Below are 16,435 nucleotides of genomic sequence, written 5' to 3'. Positions count from 1 at the left end.
ATGACGTCAATGCATAGAGAATTTTCAGTCAATTTACCATCCAGGTTGCTTTCACCATTTAATTGCATTTCAAGAGTCATTCTCTTTAGATGTAGCAAAAAAGGAAAAAACAAATCTTCTTTAACATGACGGTGTGACATCATTTCACATACAAACATTATAATTCGAACTGTTTATTCTTTTATAGATGATCTTTACATGATGGTAAAAAGAATGTCTGATTCCGTATATAATATTTGTACAATGAAATGATATTACGTAGTCGTGTAAAAAGAAATTACTCTTTACGCGCAAACTGTTATCCTTAAAATATCAAGGGTGGCCACTGGCGAAAAGAAAAGTTCACTTTCGAACAAAAATTGGCCAAACACGCATTCCATGATTCTATGCTCTTCCACTTTCTCAAGCCCCATTCCCACAAAGAAAGTTTTTTCCTTTTTCTCTAATCAGTAATTGCATAGAAGTTTCCAACTCTCAAATAAGTTTCATCAGTTCATCATGCCTTCTTAATTTTTTTTAGTTTTTGATGGTGTATTAGCTAATTTAGCTTATCATATTGACGCTTTTAGCTCTCAAGTATTACTTTTCAGATTACTAAATATTGTTATTCGTCATGGGCCTCGCGGGCATGCCAGGAATTTACTCAAACATGAAATTGGCGGGTGCGAGCGTGTCACTACTAGATGCCGCTAGTAGACGGGTTTTGAATGATTGAGGTTGCGCCTGAGTTCGACTTCTAACCAAGAGATTGTGCCATTGAGTGGGAGTGGCTCAAATCAAGGTTGCTGGAAATGTAAATGACAGAGAAAGTAAATGACTGGTATTATAGATTGTTTGTGAACTAAATGACTGGAAATGAGTTATACATAAACTACAAAGGAGATTGATACTACCAGATGAGTAGCAGAGCTAATAAACTAGACAAAAGACAGCTTTTTTAAGGAATCTATTGCTAAAAGAACTGAGATATGGGCTGATAACAACTTTTGGATGCAAATCTAGCTTGAGATCAGAGTTTGTATGTTTGTTTGATTGATTGAATGTCCCTAATCCTTGTGCCTCTGCTTCTTTATATAGAGATATGAGGAAGCCCCCCTTGCTGAGAACACCAATCATGCCCGAATGCATTCCATTTGCCAGCTTGCATGTGAAATAATATTTAAAAAGGCCAACTTGCATTTCCACCACATGTTTCCAACACATGTCCCCACCACTTGCAATAAACTAATAATTAAAAGAAGCAAAGCAACTTGTTTCCTCCATATGTCCACTTCCGCGTCTGCATATTATCTTCCAATCCAAAAGCAAGCATTTGTTTTAATTAAACAAAGCTCTTGGCAAACCTCCATCACTCAAACAAAAGGGAAAAACAATATTATAATGTCAAACTACCCCACTTGCAACCAAATATCCTTCCAAGTTAGCCTTCTTCAACAACAATCCTCCAAATACCAAATGGCCCAAATGAGTAAAAATGGGTACATTTTAGGTGCAAACAAATATAAAAAAGAATTGAGCAGTTGGATGAATGTGTTAACCAACCCAATTGATTGAATTTTCTGGTGTTTAAGAAAGCTAGATTGCTCGAAACCCGAAAGCAGAACTACTCGATCAAGCACGGTTCTCCATTTCTCTCATCCAAAATTCAGCAAAGAATTTTGTTAAAGAAATCAACCCCATCTCATTAAAGGACCTACACAAATCTAGAATAAAGAATTCTAGAACATTCACTAAGGTTGGTTAGCTAGATTATCCAAGTTAAAGTAGTACTTTGTAGAAATGACTAGAATGTTGTTTCTTAAGTTGGTGGAAGAGTCTAGAAGAATGGTGAGGTTTCCACCAACATACAAGATTAGTGTAGGTAATTCTAGCTTAGGAAGTTAATGGAATTATCTAGATATCTCTAGCATGGTGTGTCCATGCTTCTCCAAGGTTACATCCATGCCTATAAAAGGAGAAGGCATCCACACCATTTGAATCAACAAATCAACAAGTAACCAATCAATTAAAAAGAGCTAAGTAAGAGAGTGGGAAGCCTTGTAAGTAGTCTTGTAAGAGTGTGAGTGCTCTAGAGTTTGTCTCTAGAAAGTAAGTGAGTGTCATTGCTTCTAAGAGTGTCCTTTGAGAGTGTTGTAATATTTTGTTTGTGTAATACAAGTAATTTGTTTACTTATGTTGTCTCTCCAACACTTGTGCTAGAGTTGTGTACTCTAAGTTTTTCCCCCCAACAATTAGTATCAGAGCGGTACGATCAGGGACTGTCTCTATTAAAGCTTTTGAGAATCGTGAGAAGTTTAGTTCTTTGCAAGATTATTCGTTAATCTTGTTCGGCTTATCGAAGCTCTGCCGACACGATGGGAGATCTTCAAGTTGTTGGAGCAATCAAGAAGTTGAACAACAAAAATTACAACACATGGGCGACGTGTATAGAGTCTTACCTACAAGGCCAAGATCTTTAGGATGTCGTCGGCGGTAATGAAGTTACGCAGCCAGAAGAAGACACCAGCGGCACTTTGAGGAAGTGGAAGATCAAGGCAGGTAAGGCCATGTTTGCCTTAAAAACTACAGTTGAAGATGACATGTTAGAGCACATACGGAAGGCCAAGACACCAAAAGAAGCATAGGACACCTTCACCACACTCTTTTCAAAGAGGAACGATACAAGACTGCAGCTTCTTGAGAACGAGTTGTTATCAGTGGCCCAAAGGGACATGACAATTGCACAGTATTTCCACAAGGTAAAGTCTATTTGCCGTGAAATTTATGAACTAGATCCTAGTACTGCCATTGTAGAATCCAGGATAAAAAGAATAATTATCCATGGATTGAGACCCGAATATCGAGGCTTCGTTGCCGCTGTACAAGCATGGTCGACCCAACCATCACTTGTTGAGTTCGAGAATTTGCTTGCCGATCAAGAAGCTTTGGCAAAGCAAATGGGAGGGGTCTCATTAAAAGGTGAGGAGGAAGCGCTCTACACCAAAAGTAAAGGCAGCTTTAAGCAGCGTGCTGGTGGTTGATCTAAAAGAAATGGTGACAAGGAAAAAGGTCATCAAGGAGGAGGGAGTTCTCGACCAGGGGGAGCTCCAAAACATCAGGGCAATCATGGTTAGTCCCAGAATAATAAAAGGTTTGAGGGCAAGTGTTACAATTGTGGAAAGAAGGGCCATATGGCGAATGATTGCTAGTTCAAAAAGCCTGTAGAAAGTAATGTTGCCAACTTAGAGAAGAAAAGTGAAGATGATTGGAATGTCATAGCATATCTAGCTATGGATGAAGAATGGGATGTTGAAGCATCTTCTTGGTGGTGCTCAGAAAATGAAGTGTTGCCTGACTCAAGAGAGATTAACGATATGTTGCAGGAGAAAATGGGAGACCAAGCTGCCCAAATCCAATCGAGTCCAGATGAGCTCGAGGAATTTCTTGATGGTAACGATGTCAAGCAAGAAGTACCTAAGAGTCATTGGAAAACTGAAGAAGTTAGATCTAGTGAAGTGGAAGTATCAACTCCACGATCACAACTAAGGAGGTCAACAGGAATACTGAAGCCAAATATCAAATACACCACCGCAACCATAGTAGAAGAAGCAGTTGAAGCTGAGATGTGTAAAGAAGCATCACAGAATTCCGAGCGGCATACATCTGGGCGAAAAGGATGCTGTGTTAAAGAAATATCAAACTTGGGATCCAGTGGCAAGGCCAAGAAATGTGAAACCCATCTCATACAAATGGGTGTTCAAGATGAAGCGTTGTCAACCCAACGTAGAAAGAAGAATGAGATGGTGTTGAGGGGGAGTGTTAAAGAAATCAACCCCATCTCATTAAAGGACCTACCCAAATCTAGAATAAAGAATTCTAGAACATTCACTAAGGTTGGTTAGCTAGATTATCCAAGTTAAAGTAGTACTTTGTAGAAATGACTAGAATGTTGTTTCTTAAGTTGGTGGAAGAGTCTAGAAGAATGGTGAGGTTTCCACCAACATGCAAGATTAGTGTAGATAATTCTAGCTTAGGAAGTTAGTGGAATTATCTAGATATCTCTAGCATGGTGTGTCCATGCTTCTCCAAGGTTCCATCCATGCCTATAAAAGGAGAAGGCATCCACACCATTTGAATCCACAAATTAACAAGCAACCAATCAATTAAGAAGAGCTAAGTAAGAGAGTGGGAAGCCTTGTAAGTAGTCTTGTAAGAGTGTGAGTGCTCTAGAGTTTGTCTCTAGAAAGTAAGTGAGTGTCATTGCTTCTAAGAGTGTCCTTTGAGAGTGTTGTAATATTTTGTTTGTGTAATACAAGTAATTTGTTTACTTGTGTTGTCTCTCCAATACTTGTGTTAGAGTTCTGTACTCTAATTTTTTCCAACAAATTTAACCAGCAACAAATCAGGGTTTTGCAAATTTCAACTCACAGGTTAGTCTGTGTTGGTTTGAGTGGATGGATCATTATGCTTTCTTTGTCTAGTGGATTTCAAGCAGCTCTCTTAATTGTTTTAGTGCTAATTCTGAACTTTCATGATGTCCTGCATATATTTTTTGAGGCAGGAAAATATAAAATTCAGGAGTTTCTGAATATTTAGCGTAATATGTTTCATCAAACTTTGAGATTCCAAGTCAAATATAGTGTTTTTTTTTTCAGTAGTTTTCACTCAGTGACTATATGGTGTCATCTAGGATAGATTGCTCGAAAACTCGAAAGCTAGGAGTCGTTAATGTTTATGTTTCCAGGATAAATGGCATCCGAACCCGTCAATGTGAATGAGTACCAAGAATTGGCTAGGCAAGCCCTTCCGAAGATGTACTATGACTTTTACACTGGGGGAGCTGAGGACCAGCACACGCTAAAAGAGAACGTTGAAGCATTTCGCAGAATCACGTAAATGTTTAAATCTACTGCTAAATGCTCAAAAATATGGTATAATTACATGAGTGATACCTGTGTCTTTGTTCCAGGTTGCGGCCTAGAATTCTCATCGATGTTAGCAGAATAGATATGTCAACTACCATACTGGGTTACAAAATTTCAGCGCCTATAATGCTTGCTCCTACTTCTATGCATCAGTTAGCTCACCCCGAAGGTCTAAAATCTAAACCGCCTTCCAAAGAGTTCTCCGTTGAGATTGGTTTAGGATACTAACTGCTACCAGCTCTTTTATATCGAATACAGGAGAGGTTGCCACTGCTAGAGCAGCAGCTGCATGTAACACCATAATGGTATTCTATGAGTTACGACATGCATTGAGCGAATATGCGTTGTTTGGTGTATAAATTGTAGTGTTTTCGTTGTAGATTTTGTCCAGTATATCTAGCTGCACTGTGGAGGAGGTTGCCTCCAGCTGCGATGCTGTTCGGTTCTTTCAACCATATGTATTTTTTCACTCTTTAGCTTAATTTTGTTTTACAGTGATATTTCTTCTTATTTCCTTCATTTTTAAGTCTCTATCCTTAAAATATCAAGAGTGGCCACTAGCGAAAAGAAAAGTTCACTTTTGAAAAAAAATTGGCCAAACACGCATTTCATCATTCTATGCTCTTCCACTTTCTCAGGCCCCATTCCCACAAAGAAAGTTTTTTTTCTTTTTTCTCTAATCAGTAATTCAGCAAATAAGTTTCCAACTCTCAAATAAATTTCATCAGTTCATCATGCTTTCTTAATTTTTGTAGTTTTTAGTGGTGTATTCGCTTGCCATATTGAAGCCTTTTGCTCTGCAGTAATACTTTTCAGATTACAAAAATAAAAAAGAATTTTGAGTAGTGGGATGAATGTGTTAACCAACCCCATTGATTTAATTTTCTGGTGTTTCAGGCAGCTAGATTGCTTGAAACCTGAAAACTGACGACGATCGGTTGACTAATGAATTTTTATGTTTTCAAGGATAAATGGCTTCATCAGAACCTGTCAATGTGAATGAATTTCAACAACTGGCTAGGCAAGTCCTTCCGAAACTGCACTGCGATTACTATACAGGGGGAGCTGAGGACGACCAATGCTACAGGAGAACGTTGAAGCATTTTGCAGAATCATGTACACTGCCTGCTGATGTTTACTGTAAAGTAGTGAAGTATAATATTACGCGACTGACTGATTCGTGTGTTTTGTTCCAGGTCGCGGCCTAGATTTTTTGTCGAAGTTAGCTGAATAGACATGTCAAATACTGTGTTGGGGTACAAAATCTCAGCGCCGATAATGATTGCTCATACTGCAAGGCAGCAGCCAGCTCACCCCGAAGATCTAAAATCTATATACCGCCTTTCAAGAGTTCTCTGTTGAGATTGGGTTAGGACACTAATTTCTACCAGCTCTTTTATATCGAATACAGGAGAGGTTGCTACTGCTAGAACAGCAGCTTCATGTAGCACCATAATGATATATGTTTGAGTAACTTACGACATGCATTAGCTAATACGCGTTGTTTACTATTTGAATTGTAGCTTTTCCGTTGTAGATTTTGTCCAGTAGGTTTTCCTGTACCGTGGAGGAGGTTGCTTCCAGCTGCAACGCTGTTCGGTTCTTTCAATTATATGTACTTGTTCTCACTTGAGCTCGTTTCAATTTTCGGTAGCTCTGATTTCTATTTTATTAGTTACTATCCCTTCCAGCCTATCAGAGCTCATCAAGCTATCAAACAGAACGGTTTTCTGAACAGGTTTACGAGGGAATATCAGCTGAGATAGCTCGCAGAGCTGAAAAAAGCTGGATACCAAGCCTTTCCTAACCGTCGATGCTCCCACATTCGGTCGATGGTAGGCAGACATAAAGAATCGGTCGTGTCATCCTACTTTATTACAAATATGTTGTTTTGCTGACACTTATGTTGTTCATTGAATAATATCTTATGCATCTCGTTTAGCAAATGCGGTCACAACTGTCGCAGAAGGGTTGAAGCTCGATTGAAGAATTTGGAAGTAACTTCTTGCGCTGATGAAACTTTGCGTAGCGTAAATCTGTATATTGTGATATATCCATAACGATGAGCAGATGTATACATGAAGTGCACAAAATAAAGAGAACAATAGGCGACATTTATATCTGTGTACGATCCAAGTGAAAGTTCATATATATATGACACTTGTTTGGTCATTGAAATGCATAAGTTTTTGTTAGTGTTCTTGATTTATCTGAGTTATGCGATATGGAGATAGAGAGAGAGAGGATTGAAGGATGCAAAAGGAATGAATGTTCTTCTTCTCTCTTACAGAAATTGCAGAGAGGAATATATTTCTCTTAATGGAAAATTTTAGCACACACACGTGCATTTCATGACGGTTAGCCTTAGCTGGATCCACACACATCACATTTGATCTCAACCACACATCTAGCTAATTTATAGGATCACTACACATGGCTATTTTAGCCTTACATATTGTAGCCTCACACTAGTCATTCGAAAAGACTAAGTGCATACACAATTAATCATTCAAGGCTTCTTATTTACTAATCAGCTCATTACTTACAATTCTACAGTTTTATACTCCTTTTCTGTGCATGTCTTCTTACGCTCGCTATTTCTTTTCGTCTTGAACGCTTAGTTATTGCATCGATTGATTGAGTACGCGGGACATAGGACGGCTGAAATATATTACGAACATGCCAATTTTAATCAAGGGGTCTTACTCATGGAAGATGGTAAGATCAACTGATCCTTTAAGTCGACGTGTGTGACGTGTCCAGATTAGCCCTTCTGATCACGGCTGTTGTTTTACCATATTTCAGCAAGAAAGGCCGTGGAAGTAGGAGTTGCTGTGATTGTTGTCTCGAACCGTGGAGGCCGCCAACTCGATTGTACTCCTCCCACTATTTCTGTCCTGGATGAGTGCAACTCTATCAACTGCTGCTTCATCATTTCTTTTTTCCTGTTACGAATTCAATTGGAAAGTTGTATGATAAGGTGTTCAGGTGGTTCATGCTGTTGGAGGAAAATTTCCTGTTCTTTTCGATGGAGAAGGCTATGGAAGGCGTGTTCAAGGCGTTAACCCTCGGTGCACAAACTGTTCTCGTAAGAATCATAACCATCCACCACTGTTTAACCCTTAAAACTAGTTCTACTTCTGTTGTTCCTGGCCTTATTGATACGTACATGAGAAATTGCAAATGTCGACGCAGGATGGAAGGCTGGTTATCTACGGCCTTGCAGCAGGCGGAGAACGGGGAGTGAGGTGGGTGATCGAAATGCTCGAGGATGGGTTTGAGCTGACAATGGCCCTTTCTTGCTGTCCTAGCGTCAAAGATATTACCAGGAGCCATGTGAGAACACTAAGTGATCATAAACTCTTTGACCAAAGAAAAAAAAATCATAAACTCAACTCCATGGGAGAAATTGCAAATTGTAAACTAGCTAATGCAACTCAAATTGTTGTTTTCTTTTTTTTTTTTTTTTTTTTTGACGAGACGGGTGATTTGAACTTTGAATAATTTTTTGCAAAAATGATGTTTATATGATAATAAACACATTGAATGATTTTGATCACATTGTTTGTACGGTAAAATGCGTTAATCTTAAGTGGGATTCTCCCATGGAAAGGACACTAGGTACAAAAAGAAAATAATTTGGTCACACAAAAAAAAAAGTCAGAAAATTGCAAATACTTTCACACTCAATCTTCACTTATAAACACTAACCAATCCCCAAGAATTTATACACTTGTAGAGCAGCAGAGAGATGGATCTTATTTCTTAGGAGCCCCCTCTAGCACAAACCATTGCACTCCGGTAAATGTATATTCACCTTTATGCCCCGGAAAAAAGGTGATATCATGTACCAAGCTCATAGTTCTTCTGCCAAAAATTATTTGAACAGTGCATGTAAAGTTTACCGTGTTATTAAGGACTAATACGTCTAAATGTCAACTTAACTGTGGGATTTGAGGGGGAGGCTTCTGACAAGAGCGGCTGAACTATTTCCTCCCGAGAACACCCCCGAAGATCTGATATTGTTGCTACGGATTACCAACAGAGTTACTCTTGTTTACACCTTGAAGGTCCATAGGAGAATTTGCCATACTACCGACTGAGCCGTGCGTTTGAGAGCTTAGCTGTGGGCTTGCGGGACAAGCCTCTGGATTACCAGCACTCATGGCATGCATTGCCCCTGAGCTCAGCTGTGGACTCATCGGAGTTCTTTGGCTCATTTGCTGTGGGCTAGCCTGCTGATGCAGCTGATGCTGTTGCTGCTGGCTCTGGTGGGCCAGTTGTGAAATTCCTGAGGGAGAGCCCACCTGCTGCGGCGAAACAACAGCCTGTAGTGGTGAAGTCGTTTCTTGCTGCTGCTGTTGCAATTGCTGCTGCTGCTGCTGCTGCTGCTGCTGCTGTTGTAATTGCTGTTGCTGTTGCTGTTGCTGCAACTGCTGCTGCTGCATTTGTTGTTGCTGAAACTGTTGCTGCTGCTGCTGCGGATTCATGTACATATTCGTCCCTGCCATCCCCGCCATCAGCTTCGGTGGACCCATGGGCCCCACTCCTGGCGTGTGTTGCATCGGACTCATATTACCTCGGTTCATAGTCTGACCTAACATTGAGAAACCAGCAGATCCCGGATGCATCTGTCTGCCTCCTGACATGCCAGCTATGCCTGACTGAGGACTGCCTAACATGCCGCCTCGGTTATTTTGCATCCTTAATTTTGATGCTATGAAAGCAGCTTGATTTAATCTTCCGGCTTGATATTGCTGGGTTAAATTGCTAATATTTGAACCCTGGCTTAAATTCATTGGATTCTGACCCACATTACCCATTCCAGAAATAGGCGTCATGGGCGCAGATCCCATTCCCCTTGCAGCTCCCATGCCCATGGTGTTTCCAACTCCGGAAAGCCCAACCATGTTATTGCCCATAGCTGTTCCAAGCCCCACAATCATTTTTCCCTGCATTTGCGGACTCTGTTGCTGCTGCTGATGCTGTTGCTGCTGCTGATGCCGTTGCTGTAAAAGCTGATATTGCTGCAAGGGGGTAAGCTTATTACTCCCCATGGGTAATTGCATGTTGGAATTCTGTCCAAACTGTGAAAGCGAATTTGCTGCTAGCATCATTGATCTCTGGAGCTGGGGATTCTGCTGTTGGATCAATGAGTGTTGGCTTTGCTGATGCTGTGGCTGCTGTTGTTGCTGCTGCTGTAGTTGTTGTTGCTGCTGCTGCTGCTGTTGGTGTTGCTGCTGCTGCTGCTGGAGTGATGGTTGTGACTCAAGCTGTTGTTGGCGTTGAGGCATTGAATTCCCGGCCATGAGCCCTTGAGACATCTGTAAAGCCTGAGGGTTTCCAGGAGGCAACATCCTTGTGCTTGGTAGAAGATTGTGGGATGAAGTTAAGGATGAATTACCGCCATTAACTGACTTTGCAACCTCATTGGGCGGCTGGCCTGAAACTGAATCTGCATATTGTTGCATATCAGCTGCTGAGTTGTTACGGGGCAGCCCAGCAGCATTTGATTGATTGCTTGGGGCAACAGTCATGCGGGTTGGCTTTAATTGGATGTGATCATCCACAACATAACCATCCTTCACCATCTGAATAAGAAGATAACATAAATCACAAACTAAAAGTGTAATTTAAACTCTTTGTTAACTTCAAGACCATTAAAAACATACCAGCGAACAGAACTGTGCTGCAAGCAAATCCGCCATGTGCTGTTACAGGAATGAGTTTAGATATATAAGTCAGTACAACAGAAAACACAAGGAATGGTAAATAGTGAAGGTTATCCCAACAGAGATTCCAGTCCAGCTCTTTTACATAACCAAAGTTGCTAAAAGTTGTTTAATAGGATCCGATCAGCTATATGATAACAAATTACTGTGAATGCCGCACCAAGCTCCACAATGCAGAATATTTTAGGACATATATGGTGACAAATTTTGTGCAACCAATGGCAGAAAATGGTAAGAAAGATTAATCAAAGAATATACAAGCACGAAAATCCCACAAGCCAATAGCAGATTTTAAGGTTCAAAAAGAAGTCTGAAACAGGAATGTGAAAATGATATCAAATAAAGAGCAAAAATGCTAAAAAAAAAAGTAAAAAAAATCAGAAACCACAAAAGACAAGTATTTGTGTAAATTTATATTTTGAGAAAATGAATCGTCAGTAAGATAGGATGACAACTTAATTTGTTAATTGCCTCAACTATGTCTGGTAACACTCAGTTCAATCAAACAGATGATCACCTCAGACAGCAAAGTTTAACTTGTACAATAACACTTACAGTATTGGACAATGTAGGAAGATGTTCCTCGGCAGACAAAAAATCACCATCTTCTACTTCGCCATAGTACATTGCTACAGTACCATCATTTGGTCTCTCTGACACGATCAACCTAGTTCGTTGCTTGGGAAGATAAACAACATTTCCTGCCGAGTCAAAAGTAGACTTTAGAATCATAGGCAAGACAGGGATTCTACTAGATATATAACCAAACCGAAATATCTGGCCCAGATTTTGAATAAACATATTAAAACAAAGGGCATGTATCTGATTGATAGGATATACTGCACCTTGAACAATATGCTCTTCCTTCTCAAAATTCAAAATTCTAATTTTGCAGATATTCATGCTTCCACCAACAAGTGACTTCGACAAACGTCTCTCACATGAATCATCTTTGAAATCCTCGTTATTGGAACCATTTGAGAGGCAGGCTCGAAGATGTTGATCTGGGAATGTATTTGGCTTCCTGATGTGGTAATCATCAACCTTATTCTTTTTTTTGTTGAGCTGATACCTGAAACAACACCCGGTTGAAAATAACGAATCTGTTATTGGTATATAATTGATAAGTCTTTCAACACCAAAGATAAGATCTAAGAAATTTGTCCTGAAATTTTTGCAAGTTAGAAAACACTGCGTGAGGGGAAAGTAGACAAAAACTAGGAGAGAAAATCATGTAGCCAGACTGTAGAGTCTACCATTATCTCCTTGAGTCGAAACTATTCCTGATAAATGCTTACACAATTAAGGAACACACATTTAAAAAATTTCAACTTTCCATCCACCTTTCACATTCTTTTGTAGGTAGAGAGGGAAAAGAAAGTGCTGGGGATATAGTGCAAAGAAATTTATATAAATTCAAAACTAGTACCATTATTACCCTATGATCAAAGGGTAAAAAATAGGGTTATACCTCATGGTCACTGCTTCAATTTTTGCGAATTTTTCAAGTATGGTTTGATCAGCGGAGGATGGAGTTCCAACAGAAGGACTGCCTGCATTTAGTGGAACACTTATATTACTAACGCTGGCAGGAGATCCAACACCAGTCATTGCTGAGGTCTTAGGGAGCGAGTTTGTTTTCCGTTTTGCAGCAGCTTGAGACTGGTGTTGCCGTTGCATAGACTCATTAGCACTGGAAGCCAAACATGAGGATCCAATAGTAGGAACTGAGGTCATTGCTGCCTTCTCCTTCTGTGATGCCGCTAAAGCAGAAGTCACTGCAGCTGTTCCAAAGTGGGGTCTTACAGAACCAGTAGAAAACTCCCCTGACTTTGATGATAATGGGGATTGAACTAAAGCCCCAGAAGATACCCGAGGACTTTGAGCTGATTTTCTTTTTGGGAGTTGATCATCCTTTCTTGCATCTTTCTCCATATTCTGACCAAGATTACTCCAGGATGGCTGAGAAAAATTAGATCTAATGAATGCATGCGGTGATAATCTTTGGTGAAGCCTTGATGGATCGAGATGGCTTGTGTCTCCTTCCATTATCGGCATATCGGTCTTAATCCCACTGAGCTCTGACCCGTCTATCTTACCTATATCAAACGGCTCTTCCTTGGCACCATATCTCATGTTTGGCTGTCCTACAGCAAATGGCATTGTCCCAGGGTCCTGACTCACCGCCCCATCAAACATCTGCTGGGAAAACTTCTGAATTCCTGTATTTGAAAACTGAATTCCTTTGGCCATTGCTTGCTGCTGCAAATAGTTATTCTTCCAGTTCATATCTGATCCATGGAAGCTATCCATATGTGGCCCTAGTTGCTGATGTTGCATTCCATCAAGGCCAACTGGTGTGGGTCTTTGCCTCTTATTAAACGTAGATAAGGGTGACATTTGGCCATCTTGATGCTCTCTCTTTCCATGAAGAGGGACATTACCATTCACATTGTCAGTATACGAGATCATCATGTCTTGCCCAACAGGGGACGGTGATGCATTGACAACACTTCCTGATCCAGCGTCCTGCACACTTCTTGGGGTTCCGACCCCCATTTGATACCTTGATTGGTTCGGTGCTAAATGTGGTGCTGGAACAGAAGCATCGGTCATAAAACTCTTGGATCTTAGAGCCAACAAGTTATTTGTACTCATATTTTGATCGGTCAAATTTTCGTGGGCGTGTGGCGTCATATTGCCTGGAAGGGTTCCTGAATCTCCCAACCTACTGTTAGATCTTTCTGGAACTCTATCAATGCAAACTTTCTTCCCATGTGTCTTGCTATTAGATGCGACAGTTTCTGGCATCTGTCTCAACCTCTTTCTCCGGATACCAGTCAATGCCAAATCGAGCTGCAAACACAAAAATTGATATGATTAAAATGCATCAAATCATCCGGGTGAAGTACATCAACTAAACCTGAAACTTCATTACCCTTGTGGGAACTGGATTTTTACAGAGCCTGTCTAACTTGGGAGTTGGATCTAAATGAAGTTGTGGCTGCAAAGCTTTCAATATTTGGGACTCCACTTCCTGCAATTTAAAGTGAAGACTATATGTTGACATCACAACTCAAACATATTACAGAGAACTATTTGGAAAGGATGGGAGACATCTAGTTACATACCATCAGGTCACCATAAGCCCAAGAATTATCTGAGATCAGCGGGATATCCTTCACTACATTTTCCAATGACATTTTAAGGCATACTTTATTTACAATGACAGATCCATTGGTAGAGGGACTACCAGGCCCTTGTTCAAAAGCACATTTGCGATAATCACGAATCTGTAAGAAATCACATATAACCAATTTTGAAAACAAAGTATAGCTAAATAATGTAAAAATTAGTTAATGTTTGTTGTCCTATTCCCATTTCGAAATACTTTTCTATTAGATTATTTCACTGTTCTTGCATAGGTAATCTTACGGAACAAGATAACTCACCTCACACACAAGTGTTCCATCGACATACTTGCAAGGTATATCATCTAGAATATCTCCAGGCAACCGGCCAGATTCAATTGCCTACAAATATATTTGCAAATGGAAAAGGAAGAAAATCTTAGTACAAAAAAAAAAAAAAAAAACTACAAAAGCAAGAAATTCCAGATAGTAATTTCGATGCAGATGACAAGGAAGGAGTTGCAGGTGGCATAAAGTGACTTCTAAACTATTTAAATCAAATAACAAATTGATGAAGCGCCTTTTGAAAAAACCATTCTTTCTTATTTTTCCTTTGTTTGGTTTTACACACTCATTGCACGTAATACATGCTCATCAATGGTCAAGTCCATCATTATAACAGTCGGTTTTCTGGAGTTAAATGAATCAACAAAACAGCGAAAACTTTATATCGAAATTTTAATGGAAGAGTTTTATGCCATACTATATTGCATGCAACTACTGATCTTCCAAAGAAAAATTGCAAAACATTCTGACCATAACTGGACACTCAAAAGAAATAAAGGGGGAAATTCAAATGACTAGACATTTACCGAAAAAAGAGTTTCTGACGTCCTATCATATGGGTGTAACAACTTTGGAACATCTTGACGTGTAGCGTGATGCGAAGTGTCATTCTGAAAATTCATAAATACAGAAGACCTTAAGAATAAGAAACAAGATTTTAAAAAGCCATGTTTCTGTCTTATCCATAATTATTCTTTTTAACAAACCTCTGATGGTTTTCCAATAGAGTATCCATCTGGGAAGAGATTCAAAGTGAAGGAAACTTCGTTTTCTGTCAAAACAAAGGAAAGAAAAATCAAGATAAAAACAATGGCAAATCCCCAATCCCCTAAAAAAATTGTGACAAACCTGCAGATACGAGAAGCCCTTCAGAAGACATTGGTGGACCAGAAACCCCAGCCCCATTCTCACCCTGTACATACCATAAGAGAATCTAATTAGTCAAAAACAAGGATAGAATGCAAATGGCACATCAAACCCTCTACTCATTCTCCTTATTCAAGGGTTCTCAATCAAACTACAATGAAAGCTTTCTGCTTGCATATTCCATATCAGAATAAGTAAAAAGTAATGCTCATTTCTGTTTCAGTTGCAAGAAACCAGGAAAATAATGTGGATTCTGTTCTGCGTCTCCTTCCGTGCACCTTTTAAGTTGATCAAGGGCAGCAAAAGAATAACTCCATAGCCCTTGGGGGATTAAGAATTTACTGGATACGGATATAGCTTCAACATTCAACTCGAGGTGATGGATCAGAAATTTTTAATTTCAACAATTAATTTAAGTACCCATTTTGAAAACAAAGTGCTGGATCTAAAAATTTTGATCTCAACATCCACTTTCCACTCAAAAATAAATAATATTTAGCAGAATCGACCCAGATATTCAAATTCAGGCTCAACAAAACGCCTGGACACACTTTGTGAGCAAAACCCAAATGCCGAAAGATCGAAAATAGCTGTGAACCTCTATGTAAATTCTTCCCTTGTACATCTTGAACAGCCAAAAACACCCCAGTAAAGTAATCACACAAGCAAAGCAACAAATTAAACACTTCGCTAAATTACAGTAATAAATTAAGTTCAATTATCAGCAATTTCTTTTTCTCACATTGCCACTCATTTCCCCACATTTTCTCAGCAACCAAACAGAGAGAAATTCACCAATCTCAAAACTTTACCTCGAGCTTTCTGGGGACAGCTCGGGAGCTGCTGTTATTGGGAGTCTCCGACACGTCATCACCGGCAACGTCGGCCTCGGACTGCAGAGGCGGCTTCGGACGGAACCTAGTACCGGTCCTTGAAACCTTAAACGAAACACCCATGATTGGGTCGGAATTCTATTGAGTTTCTCAGAATTTGAATCCGAGGTAGTTGCTGGGATGCAGGCGAGCTCGGATCATGGGAAGTTAATTGGAGGACGATAAAATTTGGAAACAAACAAACAAAAATTAATGATAAATAAATAAAAACAGAGGAGAAGAAGAGAGAAACCAAAACCCTAATTGGAATCTGCGTCTGCAATTTAGTCAGTGTTGAATTTGACAGAAAATAGGGCAGAGAATGAGAGAAACGGGTCGTACAAAGGTTGTGTTTTTTCTACTGTTAATGTTGTCTGATTTGATTTTTATATGATTAGGATTTGGGAGGAAGATAAAACATCTCTCATTGGCTAGTGTCTATTTTTGTGTTTTATTTGTTTGCACTTTTTATTAAGCAAAAGGTACTGTTATCGACACCCTTCTTTTTATTTTTAACACATCTTTTATACTTTTTATACATTATTTTAATTTTTAACCATCAAATCAAATGAATTAACAAAAAT

The 16,435-nt window shown here is 39.5% G+C and overlaps 2 protein-coding genes across 18 annotated transcripts; one reads left to right on the top strand and one right to left on the bottom strand.

Moving 5' to 3' along the window:
* Positions 1–1,592: 1,592 nt before the first annotated feature.
* LOC103929268 (peroxisomal (S)-2-hydroxyacid oxidase GLO4-like) lies at positions 1,593–9,054 on the top strand. Of its 17 annotated transcripts, none has more exons than XR_007253831.1 (10): positions 4,121–4,409; positions 4,724–4,871; positions 4,949–5,073; positions 5,163–5,209; positions 5,285–6,020; positions 6,101–6,272; positions 6,442–6,519; positions 6,643–7,622; positions 7,710–7,992; positions 8,100–9,054. XR_007253831.1 is itself a non-coding variant. In XM_009338464.3 (7 exons), the coding sequence occupies exons 3-6, from the start codon at positions 4,729–4,731 to the stop codon at positions 5,384–5,386; spliced, it is 417 nt and encodes a 138-aa protein (XP_009336739.2). In that variant the 5' UTR covers positions 1,593–1,655; positions 4,365–4,409; positions 4,724–4,728; the 3' UTR covers positions 5,387–6,020; positions 6,101–6,804. The 17 variants fall into 17 exon arrangements, 1 of the variants encoding a protein (XP_009336739.2); XR_007253835.1 differs by having other exon boundaries at positions 6,626–7,622; XR_007253832.1 differs by having other exon boundaries at positions 6,596–7,622.
* Positions 8,933–16,232, bottom strand: LOC103929267 (protein PHYTOCHROME-DEPENDENT LATE-FLOWERING-like). Its single transcript, XM_009338430.3, has 12 exons — positions 15,792–16,232; positions 14,962–15,025; positions 14,820–14,884; positions 14,640–14,723; positions 14,089–14,169; positions 13,768–13,929; positions 13,575–13,673; positions 12,108–13,492; positions 11,482–11,708; positions 11,192–11,337; positions 10,577–10,615; positions 8,933–10,495 (listed from the first exon to the last, which is right to left on the bottom strand). Exons 1-12 carry the CDS (start codon positions 15,933–15,935, stop codon positions 8,933–8,935), a joined length of 4,059 nt encoding a protein of 1,352 aa, XP_009336705.2. The 5' UTR covers positions 15,936–16,232.
* Between the last annotated feature and the right edge of the window lie 203 nt (positions 16,233–16,435).

The sequence above is a fragment of a genome, unplaced genomic scaffold, assembly GCF_019419815.1.
Source record: "Pyrus x bretschneideri cultivar Hongxiangsu unplaced genomic scaffold, Pyrus_bretschneideri_v1 Contig61, whole genome shotgun sequence".
In the NCBI taxonomy this organism is placed as follows: Eukaryota; Viridiplantae; Streptophyta; class Magnoliopsida; order Rosales; family Rosaceae; genus Pyrus; species Pyrus x bretschneideri.
The sequence above is the reverse complement of the archived record's forward strand: the minus strand, read 5'-3'. Positions and strand labels throughout refer to the sequence as shown.

Bases quoted from the DNA above. Each gene is read 5' to 3' on its own strand.
- LOC103929268 (XM_009338464.3), top strand. From the start codon at position 4,729: ATGGCATCCGAACCCGTCAATGTGAATGAGTACCAAGAATTGGCTAGG. The intron at 5,074-5,162 runs GTCTAAAATCTA...TATCGAATACAG, and splicing joins TCAGTTAGCTCACCCCGAAG to GAGAGGTTGCCACTGCTAGA. The intron at 5,210-5,284 runs GTATTCTATGAG...TTTTCGTTGTAG, and splicing joins CTGCATGTAACACCATAATG to ATTTTGTCCAGTATATCTAG.
- LOC103929267 (XM_009338430.3), bottom strand. From the start codon at position 15,935: ATGGGTGTTTCGTTTAAGGTTTCAAGGACCGGTACTAGGTTCCGTCCG. The intron at 15,026-15,791 runs GTAAAGTTTTGA...TGGTATGTACAG, and splicing joins CTGTCCCCAGAAAGCTCGAG to GGTGAGAATGGGGCTGGGGT. The intron at 10,496-10,576 runs GTATGTTTTTAA...CTTCTTATTCAG, and splicing joins CAGCACAGTTCTGTTCGCTG to ATGGTGAAGGATGGTTATGT.